The sequence below is a fragment of the Mycteria americana genome, chromosome 22, assembly GCF_035582795.1.
Source record: "Mycteria americana isolate JAX WOST 10 ecotype Jacksonville Zoo and Gardens chromosome 22, USCA_MyAme_1.0, whole genome shotgun sequence".
Classification (NCBI taxonomy): Eukaryota; Metazoa; Chordata; class Aves; order Ciconiiformes; family Ciconiidae; genus Mycteria; species Mycteria americana.
Window position 1 is genome coordinate 782,395 of NC_134386.1, and position 14,103 is coordinate 796,497.

The 14,103-nt window shown below is 62.5% G+C and overlaps 1 protein-coding gene across 6 annotated transcripts in view; it reads left to right on the top strand.

Annotated features, from left to right (window-relative positions):
• C22H17orf113 (chromosome 22 C17orf113 homolog) overlaps nt 1-11,989 on the top strand; it is a 35,668-nt gene extending 23,679 nt beyond the window's left edge. The window contains exons 1-3 of one of the 6 annotated variants that reach the window (XM_075523227.1): nt 3,424-3,762; nt 7,130-7,658; nt 9,393-11,986. In XM_075523227.1, the coding sequence (XP_075379342.1) occupies nt 3,746-3,762; nt 7,130-7,658; nt 9,393-10,925 (2,079 nt within the window). In that variant the 5' untranslated portion in view covers nt 3,424-3,745 and the 3' untranslated portion in view covers nt 10,926-11,986. Of the gene's footprint in view, nt 1-3,423; nt 3,763-4,162; nt 5,579-7,029; nt 7,659-9,392 lie in introns of those variants that run through there. The other 5 variants (XM_075523228.1, XM_075523230.1, XM_075523224.1 and 2 more) reach the window with 5 other exon arrangements.
• The last annotated feature ends 2,114 nt before the right edge of the window (nt 11,990-14,103 follow it).

Here is a 14,103-nt window from a genome sequence, read left to right on the forward strand (position 1 = left end):
CGAGGGATGCTGCGGTGGCGGTGGGGGGCAAAGCCGGCGGTGGGGCTGGGGCAGCTCCCCTGCACCCTCCTGCACCCTCCTGCGCGTGCCCCTGCTGCTCCCGGCCCCCGGTTCGTTTTGGGACCTGTCGTAGATGGGGCTTTGGGTGCAGAGGGGGAGCGAGGATCTGGAGGGCAGCGTGTTCCTTCCCTCCTCCCAAAATCCTCCCTATGCAGAGCTGACACCGCAGCCCTCCCTGGGCAGCGTGCCGGGGCTTTCCCACCCTGTCCCCGTGCGACGGGTGGCGAGGGAGGGGAGGAGGGCGGCTGGCGGAGCCAGGCACCACGGGGTGGGCAGGAGAGCCGGCGGGCTGCGAGGGGATGGGGCTCTCCGGGGTTAGCAGCGTCGGGAGCACCAGCAGCTCCGCTTCCCTGCTGGAAAAGCGTGAGTCATTCCCCAGAGACTGAGAGACTGGCTTAAAGCAGAGAAGGAAAACAAAATCTCATAAATATGTTTGGACTCAAGGATTTAGTATCTTTCCCAGTAATATGGCTGGGTTTGCAGTCTCTTCTGTTCAGCTTCTTATAGGTGCCATGAAAAACCCTCAGGGAACGCAGCCCCCAGACGCGGGGCTGCAGTGCTGGCAGGGGGTGCCAGGGTCTGGCCCCTCGGCATCCCCGGTGGGAGCTGCGTGCCTCGGGTTTGCTTCAGGCGCTGAAGGCGTGGGGCTCAAATGGAAAGTGTGGCTCATCGGGCAGTGGCCGCCCTCGTGCCATGCTGATGATAAATGCGCTCGTGCAGACAGGGCACCTGCCCGCCGAGCTCTCTAGGCATGTCACAGGGGAGAAAAATAGCAATGATCGAATCAAACCAAGACTGCTGCTGCTGCATAGGAGTAAATAGAAATACTTCCATTTCAGTTCCTTTAGGAAGGATGTCTGACATCCTGCAGGGACGCGAGGGCAGGGATGCTCGTGAGGGTCAGGGACATCCTGCAACCACTGCCCAAAATCCACGTTAAAGCTGGAGGCTTCCAACAGAACGTGAGTTTACGGAGAAAAGGAAAAAAAAAAAAAAGGGCAATTAAAAGACTCTTTCACATGAAGCGTTTCAGCTGTTTCCTGTAGCCTCCCCACTGCAGGACCCCAGGCAGAGGCGCGCAGGGCAGAAGAGACCAGCAGGTTCAGCCATGCTGCCCCCCAGCACGAAGCAGGCAGAGCCCCCCCACTTACCCCGGAGCCTGCGGGGTTCTCCCAGCACGCCCTGGTTTCCCAGCCCTCTCCCCGGGTTCGCTGTGCCTCGGCAGGCACCCGGGGCCTCTACCCGGCCGCTTGGCCCCCGGCAGGTGCCTGCGTGTCTGTCCCCGTCCCCCCCTTGCTCCCGCGAGGCCGCCGCGGTTTGGCGTTAAGGGGGGCGAGGACGCTCGCTGGGCACTGAGCTGGGCGGCTGATGGGGCTGGAGCTGCTCCTGGTGGGTTACCGACCCCTCCAGAGCCGGGGGCCCTTTGCAAAGCAAAAGGGCGCAATAATGACGGTCCCCCGCGCCGGGCCGGCAGCTTTCAGCTTCCCCAGCTGATTCCTGCCTCCCTGCCCGGGGCTGGGGCTGGGGCTGGGGCAGGGTCTCCTCGCCCCGCGCGGGGGCTGCCGTGTGCGGGGGGCTCTGCAGCAGTGGCTCGCCCGTCAGCGAGACGCCCCGTGGAGCCGCCGACCTGCCCCATCTCCCTGGTTTCCTGGCCGTGCTCAGAGAGGAGCCCGGGCCCCGCTGCGATGCCGCGTGCTGCCGCGGTTGGTTTGCCCGGCGGGATTTTGGTGCCCTGCCCGGTCCCCGTTGGTTCTTTTATTGAGTGGTTTTGTTTCCTCACTGTAGATTTTTCCTGCCTGGCTCCCTTTGGCTCATGATAATTATAAGCGACTGCGTTTGTATCGGGTGCTGGTGAAAGCGGAGGGGAGGACGGGCAGTGAGCGCTTTTGCCAAATCCGCCTGTTTTCCAGGACTTTGTGTGGGGCTCCGTGGCGTTCCCCCTCCCCGTCCCTCTGCTCCCGGTTTGGGTGCCTCTCCCGACAGTGCCGGGCAGGAGCAGCCTGGGGGATCGGACCGGGCTGCTCCCTTTGGGAACCGGGGGGGAAAGCAAGCGTGTTCCCGGACGGAACCCCCCGGTCCTGCCAGTGAATCCCGGTGCAGGGGCTTGGCAGGGGCCAAGTGCTGCCGGGGCCGTGGGAAACGGGGTTGGCCCCAGCCCGCAGGGCCACCGGCCACTGCCGCTCCCCGCTGACCTTTACAATCCTGCTCCGGATGCTGCGAACCAGGGGATGCGGCAGCCTCCTGCCCGAAAACTGATTAAAAAGGCTAAGTCCTCTTTTCTCGCTTGCATTAGCACAAGAATAAATAGTGCATATTTTCACCCCTGGGAGCCCCTTCTCTGGTTTCACCCAGCTCCTGTTAGCATTAACCCTGGCTGAGGTGGCCGGGCAGGAATGTCCCCAGAGCAGGAAGAGCCTCTTGCCCCAGGACATGTGGAGGAGCCTAAAGAGAGGAATTCACTCGGGGGGCCGCTGCGTCCCCTCCCTGGTGTGGAGCCAGCCGGAGCCAGGTACAATGCAGCCCCTAATCCAGGCACATACCGGGGGGCCACAGCCCTTGTCGGGGCCTGACTCTGCACCGGGAGCAGGTGGAGTTGGGGCCAAGAGCATCCTCCAGCGCCCGGGCACCGTGTCGGGGTGGGGAATGGGTGGGGGCTCCCCATGGGGGGCTCCCCATGGGGGGCTCCCGCGGGACACCAGGGCTCTTTGGGACTTTAGTGTCCTTGGGAACTTTGTTTGGGGGAAAGCAAAGCTGGCGTAAAATCCTATCTTTGGAAGAAGTTGGGGGCTCTAAATTTCACCTGCATTTAATGCTAAAGGAAGGGGGTCTTGGCACGAGGGGAGCCCCTGTGCTCGTTAGGGAGCCCCAGCACGAGGGGGTGGGTGCCAGGCCTGCAGCTACAGAGCAGCAGCAGCAGCAGCACAGCTAAACGGGGCTTGAGCGGGAGCGCGGTCGAGTCCCGCTGCAGCGTGGGCTCGGGGGCTCGCACCTGCGTTCTGCAAACGCCCGGTGCCTGCGGGCAGGGCTGGCCAGCTGCTTTGCTGGCAGGGCGCTCGGGTCCTGGCTCTGCCCAAGCCCGGGGACGCCCGTCCTGGCCGGGGGCAAACGCTCGCGCAGCTCCTCGGCCGAGGGGCCCGGGGAGGGCCCGGGGGGGTCCCGGGGGGGCACCCCACGCCCGCCACCTTTGCCTCTTGGGGGGCGGTGGCCCGGCCGGGGAGCGCGCAGCGTGCCCGGGGCTCGGCTCCCCGTGCTCCCATCGCCCAGCCACCGTCCCCACCGTCCCCGCGGCCGGGCCACCGCCACCGCGGCCTTCCCCGTTCCCGGCCACCGCTAGTGGCCACTGCCGCCGCCGGCTGCCGGGAGCCTCCGCGGAGGCAGAGAGTCCTCGCAGCAAGATGGCTGCTCCCATGCTCCCGTGAGCGCGGCGGCAGCCGCAGGCTTTGTTCCCGCCCGGGGCCGGGCCGGGGCCGCGCCGCTGGGACGCCCGCCCCGATGCGCTGAGCGGGGCTGCCGGGGCGGGCGCTGCGCGGCTGCTCCCTGCCTCCCGGCGAGCTTTTTTTTTTTTTTTTTTTTTTTTTGGCTTTGCATTGTTTGGCTGGGTTTGGTTTTTAATTAGATAATTTTTTTTTTCCCTATTTAAAAACCAAAATCTGGGAAGTTTGCAGGCCCCCTCAGCCCAAAGCTTATGGCAGCCTTTAAATGGTACGTATGTAGGGGGAGGGTGGGCGTGCGGGTCGGGCACGCAGGGCTGGGTGCTGGGGGTCGCGTGCTGCTGTGCTCAGCCTCCCCCGGGCGGGCATGGGGTGCCCGGCACCCAGGGCTGATGCACCCGAGCGTGGGTGGCAGAGCAGCGGCTCGTCCTCTTGCAAGTAAACCCTGCCCGAACTTCCCCGCAGCCGGCGCTGCCGCCCCGCCGGGGCGGGCGGGGGTACGGTAGTGGCACCCCCACTCCTGAGCCAGCTCCCCGGGCGCGCTGCTGGGTCCCTGAGGAAGCCCAGCCCTGCTCCGCCCGAGGCCGCCGCGGCTGGGGAGCCGTGGCCGCGGCGAAGGGTGCCCGGGGCCGGGGCGCGGCAGGCGCCGGGGGAGGTGCGGGACGCGGTGCCGCGCTGCTCTGCTCCAGCCCGAGCTCCCCGGCCCCGTGTGCCCCGGACGCTAATTGCTGCTCTTTTCTTTTTCTTTCCAAGGTAGCGGTTTTTTCTGGAGCGAGTGCTGGGGGCCGTGTGTAGGTGGGATGGGTTTGGGAGCGAATGGGATCGGTGACAGGGAGGGAACAGAGGCGACGGCCCCCCGGGACCGCGCACCGTTCCGGTTGCAGCCGGGGCGCACCGAGCTCGACACCTGCCCGGCGCGGGGATCGGGGCGGTGGGTCCGGGGCAGGCTGGACACGTGGACCGTGAGCGAGGCTGTCGAAGACGGCAGAGCTGTCCCTGCTGCACGGGCACCTCCTCCTGCTTTGGGGGCGAGCCCCGAGCCTCTCCCGGGCACGGCAGGGGCACCAGCGCAATCCCAGCCCTGGCAGAGCCTGCGTCCCTGGGGAACGTCTGACGGGTGCTGGCAACCGCAGAGGAAACGTTCAGCAAGACGGGTCTGGGCTTTGACTCTCACGTGGCAAGCCTGTCGCAGTTTCCCAATTAACGTGCTTCTGAGGAGACGCCGCTCTGGCCGGCGCTGGGCGGCTGCGGTGCGGCTCTTGGACCGGCCGAGGAAGCGGCTGCAGCTTTGTCGGGACCCCCCGGCTATGGGAATCGTTCCCTGGGTGCTCTCGGCTGCACCGTGCCGAGTTGTGGGACCAGGCAGGAGACCTGGCTCTGGGAAGCAAACCAAACCACATTAAATAGGCTAAGAGCAAGATGCAGAGGGAATCTGCATGCCCGTTGCAAGCCTTGAAAGCTTTGTGTTCCCTGCGGGCAGGAGGAAAACTCCCAGCAGGGCCGTGTCCTGGGGTTTCTCTCTGCTTCCTTGGAAGCATGTGATGCTGACTGTGGTTAGAGCCAAGTTTTGGACCAGCAAAGCCCTACTCTGACCTGGGGTGGCTGCTCTGGTCCTTCTGTCCTTGTCCCCCTGCCCTCGCAGGGCTGGCTTGCAGCTCCCAGTTTGCTGGAAGAGCACAGGGTGAGAGCTCCCAGGGCTGGAAGCAGAAGGGTAACGCTCTGAAGATGCACACGTGCCTGGTGAACTGGGACAGGGCTGCTCGGGGAGCCGGGGCCGTGCCACGCCTGGAAGGCAGCAATGGGAACTACGGGTGCTGAGGGTCCGCACTGCACCGGCCCCGCAGCACCCGCCTCTGCAGGGCGAGGTGCGCGGTGCCTGGCCGGCACGCGGGCTGTGGCTGGGCTTGGAGGTGCCGGCGCTGCCTGCTCCTCTGCCTGCTCCTGCCTGGGTGCTGGTGTGTTTTCTCTCTGGACAGAGAGGGGGTTTCCTGGCCCCCGATGCCTTTTTACCAGGTTGTAAACCGGATGTCCTTGTTGGAAGAGCAAAGCAGGAGCACAGCTCCCATCCGGCATGGCAAGAGGCTTTGGTATGTCCACTCTCCGTCAGGAGTTTGATGGGGAGGAGAAGGAAAGGGTGCCCGAAAAGCCAGGCGCAGCCAGACGAGACTCCCAGAGCGGGGGGAAGGCTCACGGTTCGGGGCTGGACCTGGAGGGACCAGCAAGGCGGCGAGCGAGGGTGGGCGGCTGCTCCTGGGCGCCGCGGGGAAAGGCAGGGGCTGAGGACGGTGACCCCTTCCCCTCCCGCTGTCAGTGAAGGACGTTCCTCGGCCCTGGGGAGGGTGGCCAGGCGAAGGGAGCTCCGTGGCTGCGGTGGCGGCTGGCTGCGGTGCTGGGCGGCTCCACCGCCACCCAGCCACCATCGCCCAGGGCACCCCGAGGGGAACCCCTGCTCCGTGGGAGCGGGTTTTTACAGCTCTGGGAGTTGGGGTATTGCTCTGATGCCTAAATCATGAGGTTTCCTGCTTCTTCCCGAGTGCTGTGGTAACGGCTCTGGTGCTTGGGAGTTTGTTCTTTAGAAAAACCCCAAGTTCCTCATGGGTTTCTCAGCAAGTCACGCTGACTGACAGTATTCCCTGGCTTGTGCTGCTGCTGAACGTCCATTTTCTTTCCTTTTTCTTCTGTGTTTTGGTTCCCCCCCTTCCCCACCCTGCGCTGGGTTATTCCTCCTTCCCCTCCCACCGCCTTTATCAAGGCTCAGTTTGCTTTTTCAATCCAGTTCATGGAAGAATGTGGGGATCGGACTGAGTGGGCCTTAAGTATAGGGAGGGAGTTAAGTGGATGCTTAAATACTTCAGCTATCTGGTTTAAATGTACGGGTAAGCGCTTTGCAGCCTCAGGCTCCGGTAGATGTTTGGGAGCCCTGGCTCCCCGGCCCCGTGCATCAGCCGCCCCGGGGGAGGGATGCCGGGCTGGGGCCCTGCCTGCGCAGAGCACGGCCCCGCTGCCCCAGGACGCAGCGTGGCTTTGGCGACTTCCTGCGATAGAGACGAGCGAGGGAGGAATGAAAACACGCACGTGTGCGGCAAGCACGTGTTTCTGAGCTGGCCTCCGAGTCATCCTCGTTCAGCTCCGGGTCTCTGGCACTCGCCGTCAGCAGCGGGTGCTGCTCCGCGTGGGGCTGAACGCTCTCATTTTTAGACGTTCGGTTCAATGCTGGTTCCGTACCTTCCCGGCATCAGCTGCGGCACGGAGGTCTGGTCTGATGGGAAGCCGTTTGGGTGTCGCTGTGATTACGAGAAGGACTGCGCGCGTGCGCCAGTCCCACCGCTGACGCTAAGAGCTGCCGGTGACACCGATGAGGCGCTCGGTGGGACCCCCCGGGCGGTGCCGGGGCTGTCGCACGGCCCTGCCTGCCCTGAGCGCCGCTGCCGCCGCCGTGCCACCGCAGCTCTTCGTTAGCAGCCAAGAGTAAACGATGAGCACAGGCTGAGGTTTGCAGGGCCCTAATCCCTTTCCCTTGTGTCTCTTTCCTCTCCAGTCGGACCAGGAGAGTTGTAATAGACCTTCTTACTAAATTAAATGTAGCGGCTGCTCCTCCAAGGCACGTTTCAGTTCAACCGTAGTGTTTGATTTCCCAGCCACAGCAATATGGTGCCTCCAGGGAAAAAGCCAGCTGGGGAAACTTCCAATTCCAATAAAAAGTGTAAGCGCTATTTCAATGAGCACTGGAAGGAAGAATTTACCTGGCTGGAGTTTGACTATGAGAGGAAACTCATGTTTTGCATAGAGTGTCGGCAGGCGCTGGTGAAGAACAAGCATGGTAAAGCGGAGAACGCCTTTACTGTGGGCACAGACAACTTCCAGCGCCACGCCCTGCTGCGGCACGTCACCTCCGGCGCGCACCGCCAGGCGCTGGCGGTGAACCGGGAGCAGCTGGCTTTCGAGACCCGCGTCCACGGCCACCCAGAGCTGCGCTCGGTCATCAAGGTGGAGGTGAACCCGGCGAAGGTGGCCGTCCTCACCACCGTCTACTGGATGGCCAAGGAGGAGATCCCGGACGAGAAGTGCTCCTCCCTGCTCGACTTCCAGAAGTTCAACCTGTGCCAGGCGCTGCTGGCCTCCGAGCACAGCGAGTACTACCACCCCAGCAGCGTCAGGGAGATGCAGGTGTGTATGCCGGGCTGGGGGCTCTGCACCCACCTTTGACGGCCGCTTCGGGGCCGGCCGGTGCCGCGCGGCCGCCTGCCTGCGCAGCTGCCTGCGCCTGCCGCGTTCAGCAAAGCGGGCTGGGTGCCCGCGCCGACCGGCTGCGGTGGGGAGCTCCGCGCTTCCCAGCGCCCCGTCGAGCGTCGCCAGCGCCCGCTTGGCTTTTCTTCGGGCGCTGCGTGTGCGAGCAGGAGCCTTAAGCGTGCAGCCCCATCCCACGGGCCCCGGTGAAACGCAGGGAGGCAGATGTGGGCTCTGCCTCACCAGGGCCAGAGCTGTCTTCGTGGCCAGGATTGCTGGATCCTCCCGGCGACGTGAGCCCGGGAGGGCCGGAGCCGGGTGCCGCGGGGGCGGGCAGCAGGCAGGGCAGGGGCTGGCGTCCCTGGCTCGCGGGCAGGGCGGGGGCCGGGGCCGCTGGCTGCTCAGCAGCACTGACAGCCTCTGCGTCAGCGTGTGCTGATGGGCGGACCTCCGTCCCCTTCCTTGGGCAGGTAAACGCGTCCCGTGGGACCAGGGCACGTCCACGATGTGCTCGGGGCCACCGGCCCGGTCCGCAAAACCAGGCTGCTCTGGGGCGTGCTCTAGTCCCACGGGGAAGCCGGTGGAGCCAGGCGATGCTCCTGTTCTCCAGGAGGTTCAGTGGAGACCGAAAGTTCCTCCACCTTAAACATCAGCGTGGGACTTTCTCGGTGTCATTCCCTGATTTGACAAGCCAGGAGAAGGCGGTGGGCTCCATCGAGGGAGCCTCGGGCTCTGGACCTCCCAGGCACGCAGGGAGACCGGGAGCATCCTCTCGCGTCTGAGCCTGCCAGGCTGCTTGAAGGATAAAAGCTCAGGAGTTCAATTAGCACACGAGCACTGTGGGTTTTTCCTCTTTTGCCCTAAACTGAGCGATCAGAAAGATCAAGTAGCCAGAGAGTTCAGAAAGGATTTTCTTAATTTTACAAATGCTTCGTGCCTGTTAAAATCAAATTAATTTTTTAGTGAGTCTTGGCTGTTTGCCAGGCTTTTTAGATCTCTAAAGAGCCTTATTTTGCTGCAGATAGGCTAAATCCACTAATTAGATTTCTCAGCCTGAAGTGCTGAGTACAGTGTTCACACACACCGAGGAAGTTTTCCCTTCAAACCGGGGCGCTTCCCTGAAATGGGGGAAACGGAGTAAAGAAGGGAGAGGCGCCGGGAAGTTTTGCTGCTGCTCCTACTCGTGCTGGGCTCGTGAAGCACAGAAGCAACTGCTAAAGTTTGAACCGAGGCAGCAGGTCGTTGGCATCTTGCCTCGCTCCCGGCACGGGCAGGGTCTTGGGAGCGCGGGTGACGGGGGGGACGTTGGCTGGGTGCTGCCCGGCGGCGTTCGGTCCTGCTGAAGCCGTGGGGCTCCAACCCCCGGCTCGGGAAAGGGACCCTGGAGCTCTCTGCAGCTTCACTTGGTGGTTGGGCTGCAGGCCAGGAGCAGGAGGAGACGGTATATTAGAAAAAAAGAGTGATTTCCAGCTTGCGTATGTGCTTGTATGTACAACTTGCTTGAGGGCTTCTCTCTGACTCGGGATCTTGCGCCGCTTTCGGGGAGATCCGAGGGCGGGAGCCTTGCAGCTTGCTTTGCGCCGGGTGCTGTGCGTCTCCCGTGTGCTGTTGAAGTTCATTTGTGTTTCTCTTTCCCTCCCCGCCTGCCCTGTGCACCTCCTTTAACTGGCTCAGGCAGCGATCGCCAAAGTCCTGCACAACGAGGACAGGCACAGGATAAAAGCCTCGCCGTTTGTCGGGCTGGTGGTGGACGAGACGGTGGACGTCCTGGAGCACCGCAACCTCGCCATGTTCACCACCACCGTCTCCCCCTGCAACGGGCAGACCTCCGCCACCTTCCTGGGGAGCTTCGAGCTGCCTGCCGGGGAGGCCTCCACGGTGGCGGGCAAGGTGGGCGAGGTGATGCGCTCCTTCGGCATCCCCACCATGAAGATCACGTGGCTCAGCGCCGACAGCGCCTCGCTGGTGGCCGAGCGGCTGAGCGGGGTGGGGACCGCGCTGACGTCCCTCTGCCCGCTCCTCATGGAGATGCACTGCCTGTCCCACGGGAGCTCCCTGCTGCCGGCCGAGAGCATCGTCAGCATCGAATACCTCCAGAAATACGAGACCACGGTGGACGCCGTGTACAGGCTCTACTCCAGCTTCAGGGGGGAAAGCAACGGCCTGCATGAGCTGCGGAGCGTCCTGGATCTCTGCGAGATAGACCTTGGGAGCCCCAAAGCCATCCACTGGACTTCTATTTTCCCAGCCGTGGAAGCCATCGATTCCTCGTGGCCCACGCTGGTGCTGCTGCTGGAGAGCGAGGCAGAGCGGTCGCCCGTGGCCCATGGCCTCTGCGAAGAGCTCAAGAAGTTCCAGTTTGTGGCCTTCACCAAGATCCTCCTGGACGTCCTCCCCATCTTCCAGAAGCTCAGCCGCTTCTTCCAGATCGAGGACTTCGACCTCTCCATCCTGAAGCCCATCGTCTCCGCCACAGCCACCACCCTGCAGGCCCAGAAGAGCACCAGCGGCCAGAACCTCCAGGAGTTCCTCAACGAGATGAACGAGCACCCGCAGGACGACCGGGAGGGCGAGAGCCGCCTCTACTACAAGGGCGTTGAGCTGGCCAACTGCTCCAAGGTGCACCTGAAGCACTTTGAGCGCCTGAAGGAGAGCTACCTGGAGAGCGTGCGGGGCAACCTGCTGGACAGATTCCCCAGCAGCATCCTGGAGGCCATCAGCTCCTTCTCGGCCATCTTCAACCCCAAGTGCTACCCCCAGTCTTTGGAGGACATTGGCAGCTATGGGGTCAGCGAGCTGAATTTCCTCCTGCAGGCTTATTCCCGGGTGGTGGTGAGCGAGAGGGCCCTGAGCGATTTCCCCCTCTTCAAGCGGATCGTCTTCAGCCTCAGCCAGCTCTCCTTCAAGGACCTCTGCGTCAAGCTGGTCTACAGCAACTCTGAGATGCATGAGCTCTTCCCGGACTTCGCTGTCCTCGCGGCCATCGCCCTGGCCTTGCCGCTGGGCTCAGTCCTCGCCGAGAAGATCAGCCGGGGCCGGGAGCTGCTGAAGCGCGGCCGGTCACGCCGCACGAAGGACGAGGGGCTCTCTGACCTCATGAAGATCGCCATCGACGGGCCGGCCATCAACGAGTTTGACTTTGCGTTGGCCATTGAGTACTACGAGAGCATGAGGGAGTCCGGCTTCATCGTGGCACAGGTGAAGTGAGCGGTGGCCGGCGAAGGCAGAGCCCTGCGGGCAGGGAGCCGGGTCCTGCGGGCAGCCCCGAGCGCTGGCTCGATGCTGCCTTTCCTCATCGCTGGTCACCGCCGGGGCCGGGCGGTTGCCGGTGGGTGGTGACCTGCTCCGTGCTGGGAAGAGGAAACGGGATCCTTCACAAAGCCATGCCGGTCCCACGACCACCCCTCCCTCATCCCTGAAACGTCCGTCTGAATTGGCCTGAATTTAAAATCTTGGGGCCACCTGAATCCTAAATTGCCATGAGGTTTTTTTCAAGGGTTTGTTATTATGCTGTTTTAGGGAGATGAAGGCAAATCTTCTCTTGAGCTCAAATGTCACGTTGCCTTTGCACAATGATACCCAGCAGCTTTTACTTAATACTCTGCAAAAATATCTGATTTTTGTTGTTTTGGAGCCTCGAGAATGAATGCAGAAAAAGCAGCGCATCTTTCTAGCTCTGTGGCAAACCCCGAAATGCCTGGCGGTGTCTTGCTGGTATTCCTTGCGCACAGCACAAAATATTTTTAGCAGCGGCATCAAGCCATGATCGTTTCAAGAGCGAGAGACTTAGAGAATGGTATTGTAATCACCAAGGAAATAGTAACTTTTAAATGCATCACTGTGTATATATGTGTATGTGTACATATATAAAAATATATATATAAATATATATATATTAAAAAGGTCTATCTTAATTTTCCTAGTGTTTAAAGTACAAAGATACCTAAAAGGACTTTTTTTGCAATGACAGAATAAATTATAAGCAGGGGTCCAAAAATAACAAATAGCGAATTCCTGGTCTTTTCAAAATGGCATCACGTACGTACGTTGCCTTTGCACTCTGAGCCCTTTGCAACCTTGCGACCAAAGAAAGAGTCTTGAAACGTCTGCTTTTGGGACCAACTTGAGTTGTTTAGCTTGTGTTTTTCCTTTTAAACATTCCCTTTACCCTGAGGCGAGCGAAGCCATCGGGAGCCCGTGGTGGGCGGGGGATCGGGCTCCTTTGCCGCTGGGTCTGGGTGTGCGAGCGCGGTGGCCGAGCGGGGCAGTTGGCGCTGCGTGGCGTGTCGGGCTGTTACGGGGCTTCTCTGGTTTAACTTGGAGGGATGTTTCCTTCGGTTCTGTCGGGGCGGGGTGAGAAGACCCTTCTGACTGATTTTAATCTGCAATAAAGGCGACGCAGCGGCCTGGAGCATCGTGTCGGTCTAACACCGAGTGCTGGGTCCTCCCGCGGGATCCGGCTCCGCTCCTTCCCTGGGTAAGTTGACGCCGTCCTGCAGATGCAGGGTCCGTGTTTGGCAGGATTTGCCCCCGATGTCCGTAACTCTGACGGTCCCCGTTGGTCCCGTGCGGTTGCCTCCGGCTGGGACTTGTGCTGCAGCAATATGGAAGGGCTGGGGGGGGCTCGCGCTCGCCGCTCCCCCTCCTCCGGCGTGAGCTGCCGGTGGCGGACGGACCTTCCTCCGCCCCAGCCCTGGCTTGCGGAGCCGCTGCAGCGCCGGAGAGCCGCCTGGATGGCTGGAGGGGTCGCACGGCCCTGGGAGCGGTACCCGGCCAGCACGGCTGCCTCCCTTGCTGGGGTCCCCCGTTGCTCTGAGGGGCGGTTTGCCATCTGCGCCGCCCAACGGGTACCGCGGCCCCGGACCCCCGTGTCGGATGTATGGACGGGGTGTTTGGGGGTGCCTGGCGGTGTCTCGCAGGCTCCCACGGGCACGCCGTGCCCTGCACCTGCGCCGGAGGCAGGGAAAGCCGGGATTTCTGTCCTCGGTGCTGGCAGCCGGTGACCGCCGATGGCCCGGAGTCCGTGTCCTTCCGGCTGATCCATAAGGTGGAGACGCGGGATGATGGCAAGTGTATTCGGGTGAAGGCCGCTCGCTCACAAGCATCCCCCGGTTCAGGTTTGTGGCTCTCGGCGTGACCTTGTCCCGCAAGCCGGGCTTTGCTGCGGGCTGCTTTCTGTCCAAACCGTGCGTGCGGAGGAGGTGGCTGCGGCTGTTGAAAGCTGGAAATAGGAGGATTTAGCCGGGTGGTGCTCACAACGTGCGCCGTCCTCACGTTCCCAGGGAGGCTGGGAACCGGCGTCCGTGCCAGAGCACGTTGCACAGAGCAGCTCTGCAGCCCCCGGGGGGGCTCGGCCCTTCCTTTCCCTTGGGCTCTGCTGGAGCTGGGCGGGATGGGGGGGGCTGCGCTCGGCCGAGGCCGGTCCTGCTGCGGGGACTGCTGTGGCCACGGAGCAAGCCCCCCGAGCCGGGGCAGCCACAGCGCTGCTGTCTCCAGGGCCAACAGATCTGCTGCTCTGTGGTCTAGGTCGGTTTTGCTGGGTCCGGTTGCTCTGGGAGCCCGAGGCAGGGCGATCTGCTGGTTACTCGTGTTCCTAAAGCTGGGGTTGGAGGCACTGGGGGTGGTCTGGACCCCCAGCAGTGCTGGGCCCGTTCCGGTGCTGCGGTCGTGGTCCGGCGTTGTGACCGGGTGTTGCTGCTCTTCTGCCGGCAGCCTTTGGCATCGGGGAGCACACACGTTTCCCAGAGAGTCTCCTGGAAATAGCTGGAGGGAATTCAGCCGATGCTTGGCCAGAGACAAAAGCTTTAAAGCCCTGGGTAAGGAATTTGAGACGCCACCAAAATTTGCTGAGAACACCTACCGAACGGGAGGGAGCCAGACTGCTTCTGTGTGAATAAACAGCTCCTGTCTCCATCTGTCCCGTGCAGACTCGGCACCAGATGCTCTCGCGAGGCAGCCGGCGTCTGCGGAGATGGGTCCTTGGCAGATTCTCGTGTCGGTATGAAAACCCACGGCGTTGTCCCTGCCACTTTCAAAGGCGTTTCTTGGAGGTTCACACATACGTAGCGTTCGAGCACAACAGTTGCTCTGATCTGCCTCGCAGGGGACCCGGGAGAAAACCCGCTGCAGGCGTGCGTGTAGTTGCTGTGTGGAGCGAAGAGGTGGGGGGGAGAGGCTGGGGACGGCGGCCGGGCACGGTCCTGGGTGGGCTTGGTTAAATGAAGGACTGAAACACGCCTTTAAATTCCAAGGGACCCCTCTGAGAGTCGCGTGCCTGCGGGACAGGAGGTGGGCTGAGCTTCGGAGGGCTGGGAAGGGGCTGAGCTGATGGCTCCAGGCTGAGCCCCGGGCAGGGGATGCGCGGCACCGCAGCGGTGACGCCGTG